Source organism: Cryptotermes secundus, unplaced genomic scaffold (assembly GCF_002891405.2).
Source record: "Cryptotermes secundus unplaced genomic scaffold, Csec_1.0 scaffold1013, whole genome shotgun sequence".
In the NCBI taxonomy this organism is placed as follows: Eukaryota; Metazoa; Arthropoda; class Insecta; order Blattodea; family Kalotermitidae; genus Cryptotermes; species Cryptotermes secundus.
The window spans coordinates 402,130-425,008 of record NW_019720727.1 but is presented as its reverse complement, the minus strand read 5'-3'; the positions used below and the strand labels follow the sequence as shown (position 1 = coordinate 425,008).

Sequence of the window (22,879 nt, the reverse complement as noted above, 5' to 3'; positions counted from 1 at the left end):
TTGAACTATGCTACAACACGGAAGGCCGCGGTTCGAGTTCCGATGAGGTGGATTTTTCAATTTACCTAATCAATACAGCGACACTACGGCTCTGTGGTCGATTCAGCCTCTAACAAAAACGAGTCCCCCTCCCCTAAGGCTGACAACCTTATGTCCATTTGTGTTCCCATTTTCTAGAGAAAATGCGGGGACCTCGACATCTTAAAACCATAAGGGCCCTCACGGCCTGTTACAGGGATAGCTTTACCTTCTTTTCACCACTAGCTAGCAGTTGCACAAATCAGAATGCAGTTACAGTTCCCGTATCAGCGCTTGTCTGACTTTGCCGATGAAGAGCAAGGAGAGATGTGAGGCTGCGTTGCTTTTGTGACAGCGGTGACGAACTAGGAGTCATTGAACAAAATGGGCTTTCACTGAACCTCGCTTTCGGATGGAAAGCAAATCTCCTTGGCCAGGAAGCCGGTAATCTTGCCAGAATTTCTGCGTCGAATCTCTTCTGCTTCCCCGCGAGTTCGAGGAATGTACCTCAGAGTAGACAACGTCTAGTTCCATCTACATCCCTTACAATTTATTAATCGATGATAATCCAGTCATTCAACGCTATACAATCTCATTTTCTTACACCGTCCTTACTACTAGAATGAATAAATAAGTTAACAAAGAAATAGATATATACCAGGGAATTACTTCGTTGAAATTCTGGATAAAGTGTGAACATAGAAGTTACGGTTGTTTGATAGGTGACATCGTGTATCTACAGATATATACCTACGTTCTGAAGGATTCTAGTGTTTCTAACTCCAGAGGAATAAAATAAGCTGTGTGATGGAAATTTCATGTGATTTATTGATATTGTGACATGATGCCTGAAAGCCGGAATATGACCATCTGCTAGGCAACGCTTCGCTAATCACATTCCCGTTCCAAAGCGGAATAGACCGTTGCTGGACAACGGCTTGGTAAGCATGCATTCGAGAAGCAAAGGATGAGCAGATCACAAAAAACGAACCGTTTAAATATGTGTTCCCGTTTGCGATCCGCAACAGGTGGAGGCAGGTTCGAATACCTCCACCGTGACCCTGCGAGTCGTAGGAGCCGACGAAAAGGGAAGTCTCAAATCTGAGACAGTAAAATATGGTCGCGAGTGCCTAGGGACTCGGACCCGAGAAAGACTGTGCTGATAAGGTCCAGCAGCAAATACAAAAGGCAGACCCGTCCTCTCGTAAGAGAGGGCGCTTCACAAAAAGAAGACAGTAATAAATATCTGGTCATGAGTCCCAGATGAGGCTCGACACCAAGACTTACCGACTGACTGACTCTGACTAGCAAGAGTCAGCCATGCTAGAGATCAATCCGAGATCCTGAGATCTTGCGAGAGATTCCTCAGACAGGTATGGGTCCTTCCGAAAGATTTCAACCTGCGAATAAACCCAGTCATCAAATCCCGAACCCATTATCATTAGTCACGCCAAAGTGCTTATACGTGAAAGTATGATATGCGGCCAAGGCAATGGTGGTCGGCCCTTTAAAAGGGATTATTTTGTATTGGGAAATTGTGATAAGGTACCCTTACGTTTGATTGCTGTGCGCGGAAAAAGCAAAAGAACTTGTACAAAGTAACAGAAAGAAAGCAGTAAAAATACAGGGAAGGAAGAACGGAATGGAAGGGTGGAATAGATGAAAGATTGTATGTTTATTTATAACTGTATTATGAGTGAGCCCTGCATGGTCAGTTAGAAAAAAATTATCATTAATATACAATTAAAAAATCCCAAATTTTGCTTACAAAATCGTAAACAAGGTACAGTGGGTCACAATTACGTGGGACATATTTTCTTAAAAACGAAGACTGAAATAAGAACACAAAAGTAACATGCAAAATTTAATTTCATTTTTGAAGTGTAACAGACAATTCAAAAGGAGACCTACAACGCCCAAGAAAACACGAGGATTTCCAATGACTGCAGCAGGTAGTGTATAGTCTGTTAGATTTCCGGAGGAACCTCAGTGCTGGATTATTCACTGGGTTGCTCGATAGGTTCCTCGCTAGGTTCCTTGAGAGGTTCCTCGACAGGTTCATCGACGGGTTCCTCGAGAGGTTCCTCGACAGGTTCATCGACGGGTTCCTCGAGAGGTTCCTCGATAGGTTCACTGACGGGTTCCTCGCTGGGATCCTCGCTGAGCTCCTTGACAGGTTCCTCGTTGGGTTTCTCGTTAGGTTCGTTGGCAGGTTCCTCCCTGTCCTCTTCCTCGGGTCTCTCCGGTCTCTCAGGTCTCTCTGGACTCTCTGGTCTGTCAGGTCTCTCCGGTCTCTCTGGTCTCTCTGGGCTGTCAGGTCTGTCAGGTCTGTCAGGTCTGTCAGGTCTCTCCGGTCTCTCGGGTCTCTCGGGCCTCTCGGGCCACTCGGGCCACTCGGGCCACTCGGGCCACTCGGGCCACTCGGGCCACTCGGGCCACTCGGGCCACTCGGGCCACTCGGGCCACTCGGGCCACTCGGGCCACTCGGGCCACTCGGGCCACTCGGGCCACTCGGGCCACTCGGGCCACTCGGGCCACTCGGGCCACTCGGGCCACTCGGGCCACTCGGGCCACTCGGGCCACTCGGGCCACTCGGGCCACTCGGGCCACTCGGGCCACTCGGGCCACTCGGGCCACTCGGGCCACTCGGGCCACTCGGGCCACTCGGGCCACTCGGGCCACTCGGGCCACTCGGGCCACTCGGGCCACTCGGGCCACTCGGGCCACTCGGGCCACTCGGGCCACTCGGGCCACTCGGGCCACTCGGGCCACTCGGGCCACTCGGGCCACTCGGGCCACTCGGGCCACTCGGGCCACTCGGGCCACTCGGGCCACTCGGGCCACTCGGGCCTCTCGGGTCTCGCAGGTTCCTCAGGCTTCTCGGGCTCCTCGGGTCTCGCGGGTTCCTCAGGCCTCTCGACTCTCTCTGCGTCAGAAGGTGGTGACCTTCCCAAGTTGTCCCGCTCTAGTGGCACGGCGAGCGCCACGACAGCGAAGGCTGCGGCAACAAGGAGTATCTGCAACCCAGAAGAAAGTTAGGTACACCATTACTCACATTCCCTGTATATATATTGGCCCAGTGATTGCTCTGTAGTTATTAGATCGTCGGCTCATCAGGACTGAAATAAAAGTAAAAATCTAATTTTTCTCTCAGATGATGACAGACTATACACAGTTTGTTACTGACAGCACAGAACTAGAAGTACAACCACAATGCGCTCTCAGTCAATGTTCGGATATGGGTCTGATTAAGGCCAAAACAAGCCGCACAGTCATCATTAGTTTTCGGAGACTCATTTCTTCCAACAATTTATAGCCCTTGAAGTGAGGTCGGGGGAAGGGAAAGAGAGACTTTATTAGTAAAATCACGGTAGAATCAAACCGGAAGTTCCCCAAGAGCACCAAAATTCCGTCTCCTCTCCCGCCCGGATACATAAATCCAAACACATTAAAAAAATCGTCACAATTGGTTACTATTTCTGGACATGGTCACGAATACCGTCCTTGGTGTCTTAATTCGTAAATCAGTTTAATGGAACCTTGGTATGAAATTTCAGATAACTGTAATAAACTTTCAATATATCATCAATAAGCCTGCAAAATTATTTCTCAGTTAACAATAGACAAAGGAGGATGTGGGGGGGGGGGTTACGCCGTGTATTCCAGTATAATTTCACCAGATTCTGGACGGAATAAACCGTCTCCAACTTCAGAATAGAAAAGTAAGCCAAGCAAGTAGACAGCAACAAACAAGCGCAAAATGTCTGTAAAATATGGCGCCCCCTGGGGTCTCCTACAGTGACCCGCGTTCATATTACCAGTTTCGTCGTGAGGCTGTTCTGCCACTTACCGCGTAACGAACCATGGCGAAGTCCAATGACAATACAGCAGAGTCGTGTCTTATATAGGAACCCGTCTGTTTGAGCAGGTGTCCCTCAATTTACGAGATCCATTTCGGAAGTGGCAAACCGCTGAATTGGGAGCACTGAATCACAAAATTTGATACAGAGGCGTAAAGAAACCGTCTCATCACGTATGTTTGTTTTGCCACCTTAAATGTTTACATCAGCACCTCACCATCTGAACAAACAAATTATTTTCTGTTCATGGGCACTCATTATATATATATATATATAGTCACGTATTAGGGGTTGGCGTGGCGGATAATAATAATATAATAGTGAGTGACTTTGATGATTGGGTTTACTGGCATTTCTTTACGATTGAAATCAATTACAGAAACTTACAATCATTGACTGTATTCGACTGTCTTCATTCCTTGCTGGACCACGAGTCTTTTGTTCTGCGTGACTGACTTGGTTCGGATTTACGAGTCGGCCACTTCTTCAGCTTCCGGTGTCCTCTGGTTAAGACTCCACAGCTGAACACTCAACTATCGAACTGACTTCTGAATTCACTAATTCACGAATGATCTCTCATATAATAATTTCTGGAGGACCGAATGGTGGCCACCACATTGAACAGTTATTTGTCATTCTCCCGTTATCACCGGAATGTTTTCTTAATATTCGTCGCAGCGGAAATGGATACCAGCAAACCGTTGCCTAGCAAATGAACTTCCGCCATTGTCCGTTGCTATTCCGGGTTTTAGGAGGTGTCTATCCGAGCCGTTGCCTAGAAAATGGTAATTTTTATCACATATTCATACATGAGAGTAGGAAATAAATTAAGGGAATACTTTCCCTCATTAGCTTATTAAACAAAATGCATGTGAAGGCGATGCAGCTTTCTGTACTTATGCAAATTTATTTCGGAAGAGCGGGAATGATGTTTTATTCAGAACATATTAACTGGAATGGTATTATTCGGGTTCTTACACCTATGGACATATGATGGTTAGTGTTCTGGAGGTTGTGCCATACTGTCTGGTAAATTATTTATAATATTTTAGGAGACAGAATATATAATTCCTTGAAAATGGAGGAAATTGATACCGTCGAAACTAGATAGCTTCTAACTGATCAGGTTGGTGCAGTACTAAGCAACTGGACCAAGCACAATAGATCATTGAAGGTCGCGGTGCGAGGGCCGGTTTTATGGCTCACCCCTCATACTCAGCCAACTGGACTTCTATTCGGGAGGCGTTCAGTTCGAATTTCGGACGGCATATTTCTAACCTGCCGATCACGGTGACCGCACCCTCTAAGGCATAACTTTCTTCGCCTATCAAAGACTGGAGTCGTGGATTCGAATCCCACTTGAGGCATGGATGTGTGCGTTTATTCTGTCTTCGTGCTGTCCTGTGTATAATCAGAGGCCTTGCGTCTGGCTGATCCCCCGTGCAAAGATTCCTAGCGATTATCTATAGAGAATTACGAAATTTAAGAAGCGTTATGGACCAAACAAAGGGCTGTAGAATCGTAAATGTATGATTGAATGAATGCATATTTGTCACCCTGATTGGGATTCCCCACCGTTCTCCTTACTCGCCTCAAGAAAATTCCGTGATAACTCGAGCAGGCCATGACCGCTTCCCTCAAAATTTATTCTTACATCTAATTCATCTGTGATCTCACTTTTCGGAATTTCACAGAAAACACACTGGCTCAAGAAGCTTACGTTTGGCGCTATCTTTGTTAACAGAACCGTGAACCATTAGTACTTAGTGGCGTGCAGGTTGCCCAACTTGTCCACTGCGAGGGTGAGTACATCTTACCCTCTCAATGTATCTTATGTATATACTGTACAAAAGCTACTCAGAAACCACAATGCTGTGAAGGAAGTTACTGCCAAAATGGTAACCTATATTTGCATAGGGGCCCCTCCTAACTTCGGACTCGTGTCATGTTTTAGAGATTTGCGACAAATAAGGAATCACAATATGTGAAAATGTAAGGCTACAGTATGAACAAAAGTGTTACTTTTTTAAGGATAAACTACCATTTTAAAGATACGTGTAAACATGTGAATAGATGAAAAATAATGGCATAGATTTAAACAGAAGTGAACATCAATTACATTTTATATTAGGAAAACAATTTAAGTTCACAATTCAAACTCAACTGCTTATCAAGTGAAATACTTGCACAGATAAGCCTTTAAGCCATTTTCCTCGATGCTTGCGCATAATTCGTACGTCCATGTTAACCATTCGAGACAATGGATCCATTTCCTCCCCCAGTTGATGGACGCAGTGAACCAAGGAAAAATATATGAATTTCCGTCACAACTGCCTGAGTCGTGTATGGGTTTTAGCTGGTTGGTCTGATCTGTCTGCGCATGCCTGTGAATGCTGAAATGTTGTCGAGTAGAAGTGTGGAACTGTGCCATGCATGTCTCTGATCGGGCTCCCAGCGACTATGTCAGCCATTACAAGACGAAACAGTTGCCTGAAGATGGCCTTGTAAAGCCGAAACACGCTGCAATTAAATGTGGTCTTAATGACATTTTACAATAAAGGAGAGACGGACATGAGTGAAGGAGCGATTGATCCACAACGGTGCGGTATCAGCACAGGATGGATTGTGTAAACTGCGGACTGTGACGTAGTGTACAGTTCAGCGTTGGGCTTTTGTCGTGTCGGTGACGGATATGGAGCTATTGAGGAACATACAATTCCACTGAAAGTTCCTGTCGGCTGAGTGGCAATCCTGATCCATATTCAGGAGGGAAAGGTGAAGTTGTCCCTGTGTTTAATTTTATAAGTACCACGCCTTGAAGGCATATTAAGGGGTGATAGCATAGCTCCATCATTCTTGACCTCAGCACTAGATGAAGGTGAGTGGTCAGCTTTACACTGCAGCTGCTTTATCCACTGTATAGGAGATTGGATGGGCCCAGGTCCGGACTGGACGCTGTGGAGAACAGAACAATCTTGCAAATTCAGGAATCGAACTCGGGCCATCCAACCCGCAGCCCACCGCTAAACCTACTGAGTTATTCCGGCTCGTACTCAGGAGGTTCCGAGCTCGAATGATGGCCAGAGCACCGGCAATCGTAACACAGTTTTACTCGGTACCGTTAGGCAAATTCTTTGATAACTCAAATTTGACCACAATGACTTCCCTCAAAATCTTTTCTAATTCAGTCTACGCTGAACACTTTGGCATATAAATCGTGCATACATGAACGGAAACAGGCAGATCTGGTTCTCTGAAATGGTGGATAAGTATAGACATCAGTTCTGAGGTCTGCTTCAATTTGGCGCCGGCTACTTTGGTTGGCCGGAAGGAAGGTATTACTTCCATCTTCATGGTGGTTGGGGAGGAGAGAAAACAAGAGCACTTGAAATAACAAAGGGAAGACGAACTAATGTCAATCACTGAGCCATCAAAGGGCTTTATATTTAAAAGTTAAAGGGAATCGGGCAGATTTAAATCCTGGATGGATTGCCTGAAAGGGCACATTTCATTGAGCCTATTAAGGGCAGAATATAGGCTTCGTGCAAAACGCCTTGTGGTGAAACGCCACCGAACATTCATTCGTAAGAATCCGAAATCTGCGTTCAGGAACGTATCCTGTTATAAAAGACAGACGATATCCTGAATTACTCTACGGGCTTCCGTGTATTCAGGAATACTACCTTCTCGGACATGGCGCCGTGTAGTCCGTTAGGAGCTCACCGAAACGTCTCTGTACTTTCAGCGCACTACACGGAGCTATATTGTAGAAGACGATAAGATACACAGACACATACAGGCCCAGCCTGCGTATTTATTTCTCTCAACACAAAATTTGAAATGATGACACGAAAAGTAGGAAGCAAAATACGTTTTATTTCTCAAAATCAGCCGTGCAGAAGGCAGTAGGGAATGAGTCTACAGAGTCCGGAGGACACGAGGAGCTCCGGGGTTGCAGCAGAAGTCCTCTACACCGAAGGGCCAGCAGGGATGGGAGCTGGTGCAGGCGCCCCAATAACAGAAGCAGCTGCTAGCAAGTCCTCCACATTGTAGTCACTGGGATCTATCTGCCGGCCAAAGAAGCGACCCGGAGGGCGGTTGAAGCCACCGCGATAGATTCCGCGGTACAGTGGCCCCCCATTTGGTTCTGCCAATACTAAGGCGACGAAGGTGGCTACAAAGAGTACCTGCAAACCAGAGAAAAGTGACCTACACCAATTGTTCAAGTTTTACATCATTGACCGACACTTCGATTGCTCAGTATTTCTTTCCTCGGCGATTTATCAGGACTGAAATAGAAATATAGAACAATAATTAACAAAGTTTGCCAAAAGGATGAAGAATCTGTTAAGTCTATCGCTGACAGCACGAAACTACTTACAGCATAAAAATAAATTCTATGCGATTCTGCCTGGAACATTCCGAGCATAAGGTACATTATGGCCTGCATTATCCTGGGATACCGAATTCCAGAGCAAGATGCTGGACGAGTGCTTTCATGTCACAGAGGAATTATTAATGATACACATATTTTAATCATTGTAAAATATAAGGGTTAATGACTGATTGGAAATGACATGGTTGGAAGCTCTCCTCGACTCGCTTAAGGAACCAGGATCGACTCCGTATTCAGAGAATATGATATGAAGTCAGTTTGCAGGGCCACACGCGGGTTCAATCCGCAGAAGAGTATGCTGAAAGTCCTGATACAATGCGGCTCTCAATGGACAGCGAGTCCATGTTCGGATATAGGTGTGAACTAGTACGTAGCAAGCTGCATCGCGGAAACTCGGTCTGCAGAACCTCGTTTATCAGGAAAATGTATGTCACATGAGGTGAGGGTGACGGTATAGTAAGAGAGGTGTTCTCACTTACATGGAGGTTTCTATCGAACCCTAAACTCTCCCTAGGGAACGAAAATTCCCCTCACCTCTAGTTACATAAAAGACGTCGATTTTTTTTAAAACTTCGTTAAAATTTGGTACAAAATTTATTCGGTAGCTCTGTTTACCATTCACCGCGCAATACCAAGATTTATAATTAAATCCTTTTCACTGCAGTAGATGTCTCCGCTTCCTAGGCCACCCTCGGCTGCGTTCAAATTCGTGGAAAATGCAGTGCCTTCCGCACTACTGCGATCGGTCCTTCCATATCTACAGTGCTTCTAAGTGAATTCTGTGTAGTTCTCCTTCCTATGCCCCGTGTATTGCGGAAGGCCTGTTGCCTGTCGAGTGTGCAGTGTGGCTGGTACGTGTCACTGCACAGTGTTTTCACACACTACCACGAACAGCGCGCTTTGTGTACATATTCGTAACAAGTTATGCTGCAGTTACATATGTGCAAAACATATGTCGATTATTGCTGATTAATGGTCCCGATATTTATGGTTTATCGGAGCATTCAGTAGCTCTGTGTACACAGTGTCGAAGACAATATAACTAACGAATATGACGGTGAGAATTTTTGGAAAGCAACGACCTTGAGCTACTTCAAGCAATTTGATTGATCTTGCTTATGAAAATCGTACAAAACCCCCAGTGAGTTAAGTTGGTGATCTGACCGAGATTCGAACTCGACTCCTTCCAAATGCAAGTCAAGATCGTCACGTCATGGGCCCGCCTGTTCAGTTGGTCACGATATGAATAAGAGATCAACAGAAATAAATTTTCGGCTAACAAAATGGAAAACATTACTTGTTCCCGGAGAAAGGGCTCCTGTGTCATTTTCCGCCCATAAATTCCCCTGTGCTGCCGGGTGGACGTTGCGCCCACGTTACCAGTGACGTCCCGACGCTCACCTCATACTCATGGCACTTACCAAATATTTGGCCATTGCAGAGTCTGACAGTAACTCGCCTGTGCCTTGCCTTATATGAGGGAAACATCTGGCTTGATCACGTGTCCCTCAGGTCCGGGCAACTATTGTGCAGATGTCAGACCTTTGTAATGAGACCCGTGAGTCACTGAATTCACAAAGAATTATAAAGAAGTTGTTCGGTTTTCCTTGTTTTCACACCTTGAATTATTTACATGAATATTTCACCATCTGGATGAGAAATTGTGTTTTGTTCTCAAATGCACGTGTGCGCATGAGTATACTTTGGCTAATGTTTTTTCTTTCTTGGTTAATGAACAAAGTACAGAGGATGTAACAGAACAATATTGGTACAACTCATAAGAAGGATTTAAGAAGTAAATCATTGACATGGTCTCAGATGGCATCATATACCGTACGTATCACATTTCATGACGGTCGGTTGTGGAATTATAGTAATATTATGGTTATTACTTCAACAATTTGAGAGTTTGGAGTGTTCGTATTATTGATGAACGGATGTATGAATTACATGGTTTACTTGGATTCAGGTGGCATAACACACAATCCAAGCTTCATAATCATTCGTTCAGGCATTCAAAACTTGTTAAGCGGGATTCATACCGTTATGTGATTGAGTGATTTTATACGCAGTTTGGTTTGGTGATTTGATTTATTCAACACAAATATAATGTAATCACAAATAACTACAACAGTCTCACTGACTTACACACTACAAATATCACCGCAACCACAGCACACGTAAAGTGTTCTCTGTTTATTATGATCTCAAAACTCGTTGCCTGGTGACGGATCCTAACAATGTCCTCTGTTTCCATACTCTCATTCTTGTCGGCTGGCGAATCTCAAAGTCAAAGCAAGGGGTCGAAGTTATGTTTCGACCGACGGTCAGTTGGCCAGTCTGCCTTGGTGTCAAGCAACCATCTGGGGCACAAGACCACTTTTTAGTACTAGCAGACATTTGCGGGTTTGTTGATGTGGGGCGCTTCTCTGACGAGAGGATTGGTCTGCCTTTTGTACATGCCGCTGGCCCTCAGCGGGACTCGCGACCATATTTTACTGTCTCAGATTTGCGGCATCCCTTTTCGTCGCCTCCAACGACTCGTATGGTCACAGTGGAGTTATCACCTCCTACCTCCACACGGGTGAGTCGACTCTCAGTTAACTGTCCTGCTTGTAACATCTGGGCAGGGACAGCACAGAAAACAGCGTTTCCTGTTTCTCTTTCCAATTATTGCGCCAAAACATGCCTGATTGCGAAGCCGTTACTCGGTAACGGCTTTTGTATAGCTTCTTTTGCAGTCATTGCCTAGCAACGGGTCTATATGCCACATTATACAGACACATAGCCATGTGCAGATATGCAGACAGCATGGTGATCCCATAAATCTTATTCTTTCCAAAATGAGGATGGTAAATTACGAGTATTAAGCTAAGAAACATGTATCACCATATCTTGTCACCAGAATGCAGGACAAATTGGTGACAAGGATGAGAAGGACTCAGCTGAAAGCACAGGAAGTATCATGTGCTTGGGAATGAGATACATAAATTAAAATTGAATTTACGAAAGACTTAAGTGCAGAAAATTTACCAACAACCTTCAACCTCAGAACAGCTAGGATCAGGCATTACATTGCTCTGCTGTATGCACAATTCAGTCTGCTGACACCTTTGCCTTCCCGCTAATTATTCGCTGGCTCATGAAGCCATGTGGAGCTTGGTTGAACTTGTTGTGTCCTCTGTTCTGTTGCAAGAATATGCTATACGATGTGTGTTGGCACAGGTGTCCTGTGTGCGTCACTCGGGGCCCTGATATTCGCCACTGAACTGCACAACACAACTGTTCAAAGGAATAACCAACTTCACGGGGCTGAGCCTTTCTTGAGCAGACGCCAGTTGTGCACCTATTCAAGAACTTCCCAGCATTTTACGGAACCCAAATTCATTACCGTGTTCACAAGAGCCCTCCACTGGTCCCTATCCTGAGCCAGATTGATTCAGTCCATACCACCCCATTCTATCCTTCCAACATCCATTTTAATATTGTTTATCCACCTACGTCTTGGTTTTCCTAGTGGTCTTTCTTCTTATGGCTTTCCCACCAATATTCTATATGCATTCCTCTTCTCCCCTTTCGAGCTACATTCCCTGTCAATCTTATCCTCCTTGACTTGATCATTCTAATTATACTTGGAGAAGAGTACAAGTTATGAAGCTCCTCATTATACAGTTTTCTCCAACCTCCTGTCACTTCGTCTCTCTTCGGTCCAAATATTCTCCTCAGCACCCTGTTCTCAAACACCCTCAGTCCATGTTCCTGCCTTAATGTCAGTGAGTTCAAAGGAATATGTGTTGTATTTTTTTTCGTCAGTCAATTGTCTCTTAATTGTAGCATCCGTTCGATATTCTATGCACAGTGAAAGCGCATAATTATGGGATAATGTACTTCTGTCTGTCTATAATTTCTCAAGATTCATATCCGAAACATGTTCAGGATAATTTAATTATATTTTATGATGCTTGACTATAGATCATAGTATCCTGGGAAATTGTATGCAATGTCCCTCTCAAACTATAATGACCCATTTTTAAATGGCTGTTTACTCCTTTACGGTATATACATGATATAACGGAAAACCAGCAGATCTACTCGGCATTAAAATGGCTTAAAGCACTCCTACAAGAAACAAAACATTATAGTGGATCTAGCAATGAGAAGGTTGTGTTTGCACCCGCAGCCAGGCAACGACGCCACTGTTATCATGAACCCAGCACCTTTTCTTCTTGCAGAGGACATAATGGGGAAATAAGGTGGATTGGCTACGCATTATATGTCTAAAACTCTCCAAGGAGATGCCCCACCAGCATACAAAATTTGGTCGGGAAAAGTGCAAAGATGTAGAAGTGTGTAAAATACAAACACATTCTAGCATTTTGTATACTGTGAAGGGTTGCTCAAAGCATCAACGCATTGAACCAGAAAACGCTCAACAACAGAACGTCCGTACTTCTTTTGGACTTCATCCATCGTCTAGCATGTAAAAGACACAAGACCTCGACGTTTCGGAGACTGGATCTGTCTCCGTCTTCAGGTGGGTAGGGAAGGATAAACCTACTCAGTTGGACCCATTAGAAAGAGCTGTTCTCAATCCGAAACGTCGTGGTCTTTTGTCTTTTAAATACTACACGATGGATGAAGTCCAAAATAAGCCAAAAGAAGTACAGTATACACCATCGTCAGAATCTTTCAAGACTAACAGAACTTCCGTTACTTAGTAGCAAGGTCTCAATAATCACGACAACAGAGGAACTACTGAAGACGTTTCCTAGGCAACGCACACAGAAACAGGTTTCCATTAGAACGACTACGTAAACATTATTCTCACAGCAATGGAAACTGCGTTTTCATGAGAACAGAAAAATCAACTGTTCGACTGGATGTCCTTTATTCAGTAAACCAAGAGCTACCTCAAGAGGATTACTAAGATTACTGAAGATCCAGGAGACAACACGACAGAAGATATAAGACGAACAGAAGTCAGAAGTGAAGTCTTTATTTTATGTGGTGCAGTTACAGTAAACTTCAGAATGTCATCATTGTTCGTAGTTACGAAGTGTTATAGTTAAACAAAAACAGACTCCGTGGCCTGTAGTCCGCAAGCGAACTATACCGACCGAGCGACCACCGCTTTTCGGCGAAGTTAGTGCCAACTTTAGCGGACAGAGGGTGTCGCATGGTCAGCGCAACGGATACCCACGGCCGTTAATTTCGGTTTTCTATACCGGAGCCGCTATTTACTTGAAATAGATCCTCAAATATCCTCACGAATCTGAGTGGATCCCGTTCCAGAGCCACTACTTCTCATAAAATCTAGTAGCGACGGAAATCGAACCCGGGATCTCTGGATCTGTAGCCAGGAACTCTGACCACTAGACCACAGAGAAGATTGTGTTACAACTAATTGTAGTTCGGTCTGGTGAATATGCAATAAGTCGATTCATCTAACTCGGAACGCATTAATTGCTTGTCGCGTTACCAGAATACGTAACAATACGTATGTATAAGAGAGGAAGAAATGTGTAAGGGGATGTTAGGGGTCTGGATGGAACATTACTGATATTTCTTAGGCCAGACCTTGGATTCAGGATATTGGACCATCAAAAGAACACGGATAGTTTGGAAGTTTATAATGTATATGAGGAGATGCATAATTGCCAGGAAAACAGACGGAATCTAGGAAATATTTGACCAGAACTGACGCCATATTATAAAGCCTATGGCAGAAGACATGGAAGTCTTCTCAGAAAGAGGAGACAACAGCACATGGATGAGAGTATATAGAACAGGATACGTAAGGCTCAAAATCCAAAATTGCTAAGCTGACATGTATATTTATGTCTTCGACATCTGGGCCTGCGAATGTGTATGGAAAGTATTGTCACGTATTAATGATTGTCGTGACTAATAACAATGGGTTCTGGATTTACAGTAAATTTTAACAGCTCACATATTCAACTCCTTCTGAACGACGTCTGTCTGACTAATCTCTATGAAGAATGCACGAATGAACTCTCTTTTATAACTGCCACGCGGCCCGAATAGAAGTCACCAGGTCCAACAGTCAATTGACCTCTGTTATTATGTATTATCAGTTGCTACGAAATATCTCATGTTTAGCAACTTGCTACCCGGCAGCGAGTCGTTCGTTGCTATTCGTTGTAGCGGGAATGTGATTTCCGAGCCGTTGCCCGACAATGGACATCTGCTCCGGTTCCACCATTCCGGTTTTCAGCCGTTATGGCACAGCATATAAACTGAAAGGTACGTGACGTCTGCCACAAGAGAATTTGTCGATGTGTTTGGAAATTTCTCTATATGCACAACAGATATTTGCTCCACCCCCAGGCCTTAGTCACCACTCTCCCTAAGCATCCAACAACCCTGGGCATGCGAGAACCCCAAACTCGCGGTCGAGATGTTAACGCTAGACATTTCTGGACACACGTTGATACTGTCACGTAGTGTGTGTGACTGTAGACGGGGTTTGGATTGGTCACTAGATTTATTGACAAATTTACAACACGACTCGGAAATACGAGTAATTACAGAGCCATCTCTAATCTCCACACTTTACAAAGCCCTGCTGCACGTACTAAGTCCTCTCATTGGTCGCAACATAGCTCAAGCGGTTAGTCGCTGGCTTCACACCGCGGCGACCCGAGTTCGATCCCGAGGTCTGGTCAAGTGGGATTTGTGGTGAACAAAGTGGCGCTGGGGCAGTTTTTCTCCAGTACTTCGGTTTCCCCTGCCAATCTTCATTCCACCAATTGCTGCACAATCACCCTCACCTATCATCTGGGGCTGGTAAAATAGGTCAGAAGTGGCCGCAGTACAAGGGAGTTAGTCCCACCCCACTAGCAATAAAAAAGTCTTCTCAGTCTGCAGTGTCTTCACCAGTCGCTTTCTGGTAACGGCTTTACCAGTTGAGTTTCTTCCGCTTCCGCGCTCATGCCTTTCCTGGCTGGCTAACGTCTCACAACTGGAATCTCAACGAACCATGTATCTTCCATTTCTGAATTCAAACTGCTGCATTGTTAAGAATTTGCTGCTTAGCAATGGGAACGTGTTTACCCAGCTGTTGCCCAGAAACCGGTCTGTATACCCGCCCATCTCGCGATCGTTGCATAGCAACGGTACTACACGCTACAATTAGAATATTTCTCGTCTCGGTTTGGTATGTGGAACTCGTGCCGAAAGTTTGTTCGCACCTTTCAGCTGCATCTTGTATAAGCCCGGAAAGCGACTGTCCTGAGGAGAGTTATGCTTTCCCCCACTCTCTAGGCAAACAGAGGGATAGTGTCTGCGCACAGTTTGCAATTTATTAGTTACTGTCATCCTGCCCTTTGCCAGCGTCGGTGTACACCTATTTATCATTAGCAAATTCCCCCTTCTCCTATTCCTGACCACTTCAGCGCAAATACTGGAATAGGATAAATGAAATCAGTTCATAATCACTTCCTTCCACAACCCTCCCGCTTCACTGTTCACTACTTTTTTTTTCCTGTGGCGCTACAGCCCCAATTTGGGCCTAGGCCTACCTCCATGAAACTCTCCGTTTCACTTCGGTTTACTAGATCTTACACATACGGTAGGACTCCTTGGGCGAGTGATCAGCTCGTCGCAAGGCCTCTACCTGTAGACAAACACAGAAAAACGCACACAAACATCCATGCCTTGAGTGGGATTCGAACCCACGATCCCGGCTTCCGAGCGAGCGAAGACAGTGCATGCCTTAGACCGCTCGGCTACCGTGACCGGCGTTCACTACTTAATCTGAGTTACTGACACGTTAGCTAAATTAATCACATATAAATAAAGAAAAAATATGAATATAGCAATTCGCTAAGAATATCCTTAATAACCAAAATGATTTTGGGTTCAGCTTCCGATGCTGATACAGCCATGTCCTCTTGGATGTCCCTGTTTTACCTAGGTTCCTATTGGCCCTTGAAGCATGAAGCTCATCTAGAACATATGAGACAGTTCAGACCCCGTCGCCGCAATATACACATACAAATAACAGTCGATCAGTGACGCGCAGGAAAGTACTTACGGTTATTTCTGAGAAACATGAGAAATCATAATACACTTCGTGTTACCATTAAGATTTTATTAATGTCACAGCGTTACTGTAACCGTTCCATTTTGAAGCATAATACTGTATGCTGCTTGGTTTAATAAGTGACAAAGAATGGCCACAAATAAGACAGGAGATGTTGCTTAGCAATTTATTGTCTGTTTGATTACATGAGTTGTCCAAGGGTCAGTCCTGAACCCAGAGCTAGTGGAGTCGTGTAGGGCGGCTGACGGGACAATCGCAGTAGGTGCGGCGCAACGGCTTACTCCTCTTCTGCTTCTCGGCGAGTCAGCCAAAATGTAAGACTGCTAATGTCGAAAGGCAGGATGCCATAACCTCCCAATTGGCCACTGACCACACACACGCTGAGCGCCAAGAATGCGATCGCCTGCAACGTAAAACTTTGTTAACTTCTCCGCAGACAGCAGGACCAGGGAAAGTGCGAGAAGACTTGTTGTGAAGTCGATGTATCAACTGGACAGATATTTCATATCTAATAGGCAAGTGTAAGAACGATTATTTTGTCAGCTATTTACACTACTTTTTTTTCGCTTAGTGGGGGGGGGAGTTCAACTGGGTCCAGTCGGCACGGCGGCCGCTGATTGGCCTATTGTAGCCTGCCCCGGGTGATTATGATGATGGAGAATTTGGTGAAATAAAGATTGGCAAGGGAAATCGAAGTACTCAGAGGAAACCCGCACCAGCGCCACTTTGTCCACCATAATTCCCACTTGACCAGACCCGGAATCGAACCCGGGCCACTGCGGTGGTTTACACTACTTCGTTGGTAGCTGAGTTAATTTATTTGGAAAAGCCGTACCATAGCTCAGGCGGTTATTCGCCGGCTTCCCACCGCGGCGGCCCGGACTCTATCCTAGGTCAACTCATGTTGTATTTGTGGACACAATGGCACCGATGCAGATTTTCTCCGAGTACTTCCGTTTCCCCTGCCAATTCTCTTTCCAAAAAATTCTACATGTTCATCCATCATTCGAGGCTGGTACAGTAGACCAATTGGTGGTCAACTTACCAAGCGGACTCAGTTTCACCCGAAACCGCGAAACTAAAAAAATATTGGTTTTGACAAATAGTCGATTGGTTGGTTAGTTTGTTAGAAAGCCGATTAGTCTTATACTTACTTGGACGATTTGTCGTTTCGAAAGTTAATCATTGTACTCGACAGTAAACTGCTCGTGCCAGTGGAATAACATTCAGCTGGCTTGAACACAGATCCTGCGGTGTTAATATACAGATGGATAACAAGGAAACTTGCCGGTCACGGTAGCCGAGCGGTCTAAGACATGCAGCGTCTTCGCTCGCTCGGAAGCCGGGACCGTGGGTTCGAATCCTACTCAGGGCATGGATGTTTGTGTGCGTTTTTCTGTGTTTGTGTACAGGTAGAGGCCTCGCGACGAGCTGATCACCCGCCCAAGGAGTCCTACCGAATGTGTAAGATCTAGAAAAACCAGGTAGACCTAGGCGCATTGGGGCTGTAGTGCCAAGAAGGAGGAAGAAGGAAATTTGGATGAAGGTTGAAAATTTCCAATATGAACCACACATAACTCCAGAACTTGGATCAAATTTGCAAATTTTCCATCTACGTACATATAGAATGGCTGGACAAGATAACTGAATTAGCAGACTGATTACAGAAATCCTTCTGAGTACTGTTTAGATGGCCAAACTCGCCCGGAATATATAGGACGATTACTTTCAACATGTTTCGTCAAAGTGCTGCAACAGCTTGCAAGAACTCCCCGTACGTACTTGCAGTGTAGATGGGCGTAGAGTACTTACAGTTCTGACTATTGTGGATGGCACAAAGAATTACTGAGGTTTTGGACTTTATCCATCGTCCGGAATTCTAGGTAATGGAAGGCACTCTAGTTAAAAGAGGACACGAAACGTCGTGTCCTCCATTACCTAGAATTCCGGACGATGGATAAAGTCCAAAACCCCAGTAATTCTGTGCAGGATATATAGTGGTTTGCAGGAACCTTGCAAATGTCTTCTTGCTTACCATGTACCTCGTCGCGTTGTCGTAGAACTACAGGAAGTTTGCAAATATCCTCCTGCTTACCGTATACTTCATGTTGCTGCATAACTACAGGAAGTTTGCAAATACCTTCATGTTTAACGTCTAATTCATGTTGCTGTAGAACGACAGGAAGGTTGCAAATATCCTCCTGCTTACCATGTGCTTCACGTTTCTGTAGAACTACAGGAAGGTTGCAAATATCCTCCTGTTTACCACGTGCTTCATGTTGCTGTAGAACTACAGGAAGGTTGCAAACATCCTCCTGCTTACCGTGTACTTCATGTTGCTGTAGAACTACAGGAAGTTTGCAATATCTTCCTGCTTAACGTGCACTTCATGTTGCTGCATAACTACAGGAAATTTGCAAAGTCCTCCTGCTTATCGTGTACTTGGTCATGTTGTTGTAGAACTACAGTAAATTTGCAAGTGTCCTACTTACTAGGTAGATGTACATGCTGCTCCTTCTGTTTTGACGGCTGTACGACTCGGCGTGCGACAGCTCGCATATAATACTCGTAAATCACTCAGTTTGTTGGCACAAATGTTTTGTTTGCGTCACGACTGACGGCTTAGGAGCAATAAAGCCTTTACAGGTCGGTTGTGTCCATATAAACGCATGTCACATGAACGTAATTCAGTCGGTAAAGAACCCGTATTCTATTTCTGAAAAAGACACGTTACGACCATAAACAGAAATGGCTGCCACGGAGATACTCGATATAACTGTAGCCTTATTTCTTGAAATTAATAGTCCTGTTACCCCATCCACGTGTTTTTCTCAATTTTTTATTATTTATGATCTTTTGTTCGACGTTGTGTATTGAATTGTTATGTAAATGAAGTCCAGTAAATTGTGAAGCAAAATTTAGGCATTTCAAGCAAGAAGTAATCCCATATAATATTTAAAATTCAGTTTCCACCTCGCAGAAAACATAACTGCGTCTCAGTTAAAAAAAAAACAAGCAGTTATTGCTACCTTGGAACGCAACATGTATTTACTCTAAGGATGACAGTAAGTCTGCAAAGTAGCTGGGCGGCACACTTTGAATAATGTGCCCGGAACCAGTTGAATAGGAGGCTGGCTGAATGATCTCAACGCTGGACTAGACGCAGCGGCTGTAAGATGATTCAATTCTCCTGCCGAGAGTCAAACTGTGATTGTACGAGTAGAACCCATGCGTCAGTTATAGCAGACAAAGTTCATATATGCTGTATATTCATACTAGGTGCCTGATCTACGCACATTCTGTAGAGGTGAGGTGGTCTACCGTGATAAGGAGTCGACATATGTTTCAAGGAAGCGGGAAGGGTAGGTTTTTGCTTACAATGTTCCTCTCTACATAAGGAGTGGGATCCTTATGTAGAATTTCACTAGAATTGAACACTACTGTGCATTTTCCTCTATGAGCTTGTAGAAGTCTTATTTCCTTATAAGCTCTTAGAGATTTCAACGCTGTAGGTTTCTTACCAGTTATGTTAGATGTCAAAGATTTTGATTTTCCCAAAATACAGCAAATCCTCCAACTGAACTCCCTACACAAGGCCACAAAGCAGGGGGAAGTTTGTACCTTCAAGATTCAGCTGTACATTCCTTGTCCAAATTATCTTATAGAGCTTTCAGCGTAACGCCTTTGGGGCAATATCATGAGGCTTGCATTTCGTGAGAAAAGCGAGATGGTTGGAAGTCCTAGCCAGCTGAATCTTAACACCTTCAAATTTCATAATTTCGGATAAACACCTGGTCCAAGCGGCCTCCGTAGTTTAGGGGTAACGTTCCCACCTCGTGACTCAAGGTACGCGGGTTCAAAACCGGCGGAGGTCCTGGAATTTTTAAGGGCGGAAAAATTCAGGGAACAAGTCCTCCGGGAGGGACTTTAAGCCGTGGGTCCCGTGTCGTAGCTTTACGGCACGTAAAAGAACCTCATATCTCAAGGGGACCTCTGAGGCAAATTCAGGACATTTCCCGCCCAACAGTAGCCTCTAACGCCTCTGGTAGATGGGGGAAGCATCAAGATACCGCTGAGCCAGTAGAGGCCGAACTCGCTAGCTGAGTCGGGACCGATGGCACGCACCAGTACCGGTAGGGTATAGAGACTGGTAGAATATCATAGGGGGACGCACAATGGACCAATATCTGGTCTAAGTGCATGGGGAAACCCACCCTCTCCAATAACAACAACAACACCAGGTCCATCTGGTTATGTAAATAAGTTTGTAATGAGGGTATATTAATAAAATCAATGTGTTTCTGGACATTATCCATCATCATGTGTTTATTTAAAACACAACATTATTGAAACTGGATTCTGTCTCACGCACCGGTATTTGAGCCTGCGAGTAGCTTCAAATTCTGTTACTGTAAAGGAAATATTGTGGCCCAGGATATTGATTCCGTGTTCACATCCTTACTGGCCGGGGACTGTCCCTCAACTAATTAAAATCCAGAACTCTCCTGCTTATAACACATCGGCACGGATCACACAGAGAACACCTCTCCCAACAGCTATTCTATCGTTGCCTCAAGCAGGTGTCACACGGACTGCATAAAGAACACCACTTCTAAGTTAGTCCGTTGGTACGTGTTATGTTACCTAACAACGGGCGTTGCTTGCAGAGTCATTTAGCAACGGGTTTACATGTTACAATACAGAGTGATTCAGAAAGATGGACACAATTTCAATTGACTATATTTCCTGAACTGTATGTTGCATTTGAATTCTGTAAAGTACATTTGAAAGAGGATGTTACAAAGTTTCTAGTACTACCGCTAGTGCCCTCCATCACTGCGTCCCGGGTCGATCGCGTGTATCGGAGGAGAACGTGGAGTGCATTCGAGTGAACTTTGAGCGCAGCCCAATGAAGTCAACCCGTAGTGCTAGTAGAGAACTTGGACTATCGCAAACAACTGTGTGGCGTGTACCACCTCTTCCCACAAATTTGAATGACCTAGGAAACTGTATCACAGCTGCGGTGAACTCAGTGACGCAAGATATTTGTCATCGAGTGTAGGATGAATTCAGCTACCGTCCAGATGTTATCCGTGCAGCCGGAGGAAGGGGGGCACATTGAACATCTATAAACTTCCATGTATATATAATCAAGTGCAATTTACAGAATTCAAATGCAACATATAATTCAGGAAATATAGCCAACTGAAATTGTGTCCATCTTTCTGAATCACCCTGTATTATTTAGGCGTATTTCACTCAACAATTCGAAAGCAGTAAAGAGTCTGATCAACTCCTTTCATCTGCCGAATAACCACACATTAATTCACTTCCAAACACTTTAAAACACGGACGAATGAGCACTGCATGGGAACCAACAGAGAAATATATTTTCTGTTTCCCCCAGAAACTGCAGAGTCAGCAAATTCCCTCAGTTTTCTCTCTCGTTTTCGCCACACTAAAACAGAATTACTTATCTAGAATATGCGTCTGTCTTTTAAAAAACTGCTCTGTGTAGTGAATGTCTAGCAGAATACGTCTCACCCACAGAACGCGATGTTAACAAGCACAGTGTTGCAGCAGTATACATACTTCTACCTGGAACTGCGAGGTATTAGAGTGGAAATAATCTTGGAGGATAGTAGCACATCAGCAATGGGATCGCCTGAAGTACTATCTACCCGCATTACACTGGAGATGGAGAAAATGCCGTACCTGCACGGCGATTCTTTCCAAGGGAAGAAAGACATTTAGGATGTGATTGCGTATGTAGTTTAAATGACTCATACGTACACACAGGCAACTGCATAAAGCACATGAGTAAAGGCTTTCTTAGCAGACTGGCAGTCCCACGAAATTTGCGCCATTTTTGGTACTAAAAAGTTTCGCAAAAAATTTGCCACAGGGCTCCATTCCGAACCATATAAATTCTGCATTCCCTAAGACGCTCTAGTTCACTCAAGTTGTCACTTTCCTTTGTTTGGTTCAAGTTTTGCATACCAGTACGATTTCACGCAGCAGTGCTGCTTGGAAAGCTAACAGCAGAGCAGGTAGCCAAAAAGCGCTCCGATCTTTACGGACCCCGAGGGTTCATTGATGTGTTCACAGTTCTTTACAGTAAGCNCTTATAGTTTTTCTTCTACCCTGAAGATGGAGGCGATACGTTCCTCCGAAACGTCGGTTAACACCACATATACACGGTGCCAAATCCCAGAAGACTGCTTTCTTCATAGTCACCGCCGTGAAAGCCTCAAACCTTACAACAATCAAGTAACTTTCGTTACTATATAACGGCGCTATAAAAAAAGCCTTCCCAAAAATAGAGAGCCTGTGTGCTTATAAAGAAAATGTAGTTGGGAAGAACTGAGTCGAGTTTCGATGCTGGCAGTTGCAGCATAAAATTATGTGAAGTTCTGGAGATGGAAGTTCAAGGTGATTGAGAAGGAATGGCAAGAAAGGAATTAGACTGTGCACAGAAAACTTCATATGTGCTGCAGTTACAGTGAGACTGGTATAACTACAGCGTGGAAATCCGTTGCC

The 22,879-nt window shown here is 44.5% G+C and overlaps 1 protein-coding gene and 2 long non-coding RNA genes across 3 annotated transcripts in view; 1 reads left to right on the top strand and 2 right to left on the bottom strand.

The window, feature by feature from the left end:
• Positions 1-1,869: 1,869 nt before the first annotated feature.
• LOC111872660 (protein TsetseEP-like) lies at positions 1,870-3,971 on the bottom strand. The gene is made up of 3 exons (XM_023866761.2): positions 3,869-3,971; positions 2,862-3,035; positions 1,870-2,348 (listed from the first exon to the last, which is right to left on the bottom strand). The coding sequence occupies exons 1-3, from the start codon at positions 3,881-3,883 to the stop codon at positions 2,016-2,018; spliced, it is 522 nt and encodes a 173-aa protein (XP_023722529.1). The 5' UTR covers positions 3,884-3,971; the 3' UTR covers positions 1,870-2,015.
• A 5,910-nt stretch (positions 3,972-9,881) lies between these two features.
• Positions 9,882-22,879, top strand: part of LOC117282967 — a 38,645-nt gene continuing 25,647 nt past the window's right edge. Inside the window, exon 1 of the long non-coding RNA XR_004513942.1 lies at positions 9,882-10,107. This is a non-coding gene — a long non-coding RNA (uncharacterized LOC117282967). The remainder of the gene's footprint in view (positions 10,108-22,879) is intronic.
• LOC111872748 overlaps positions 16,492-22,879 on the bottom strand; it is a 35,364-nt gene continuing 28,976 nt past the window's right edge. The window contains exons 2-3 of the long non-coding RNA XR_002844290.2: positions 18,832-19,055; positions 16,492-16,742 (exon numbers count right to left, since the gene is read on the bottom strand). This is a non-coding gene — a long non-coding RNA (uncharacterized LOC111872748). The remainder of the gene's footprint in view (positions 16,743-18,831; positions 19,056-22,879) is intronic.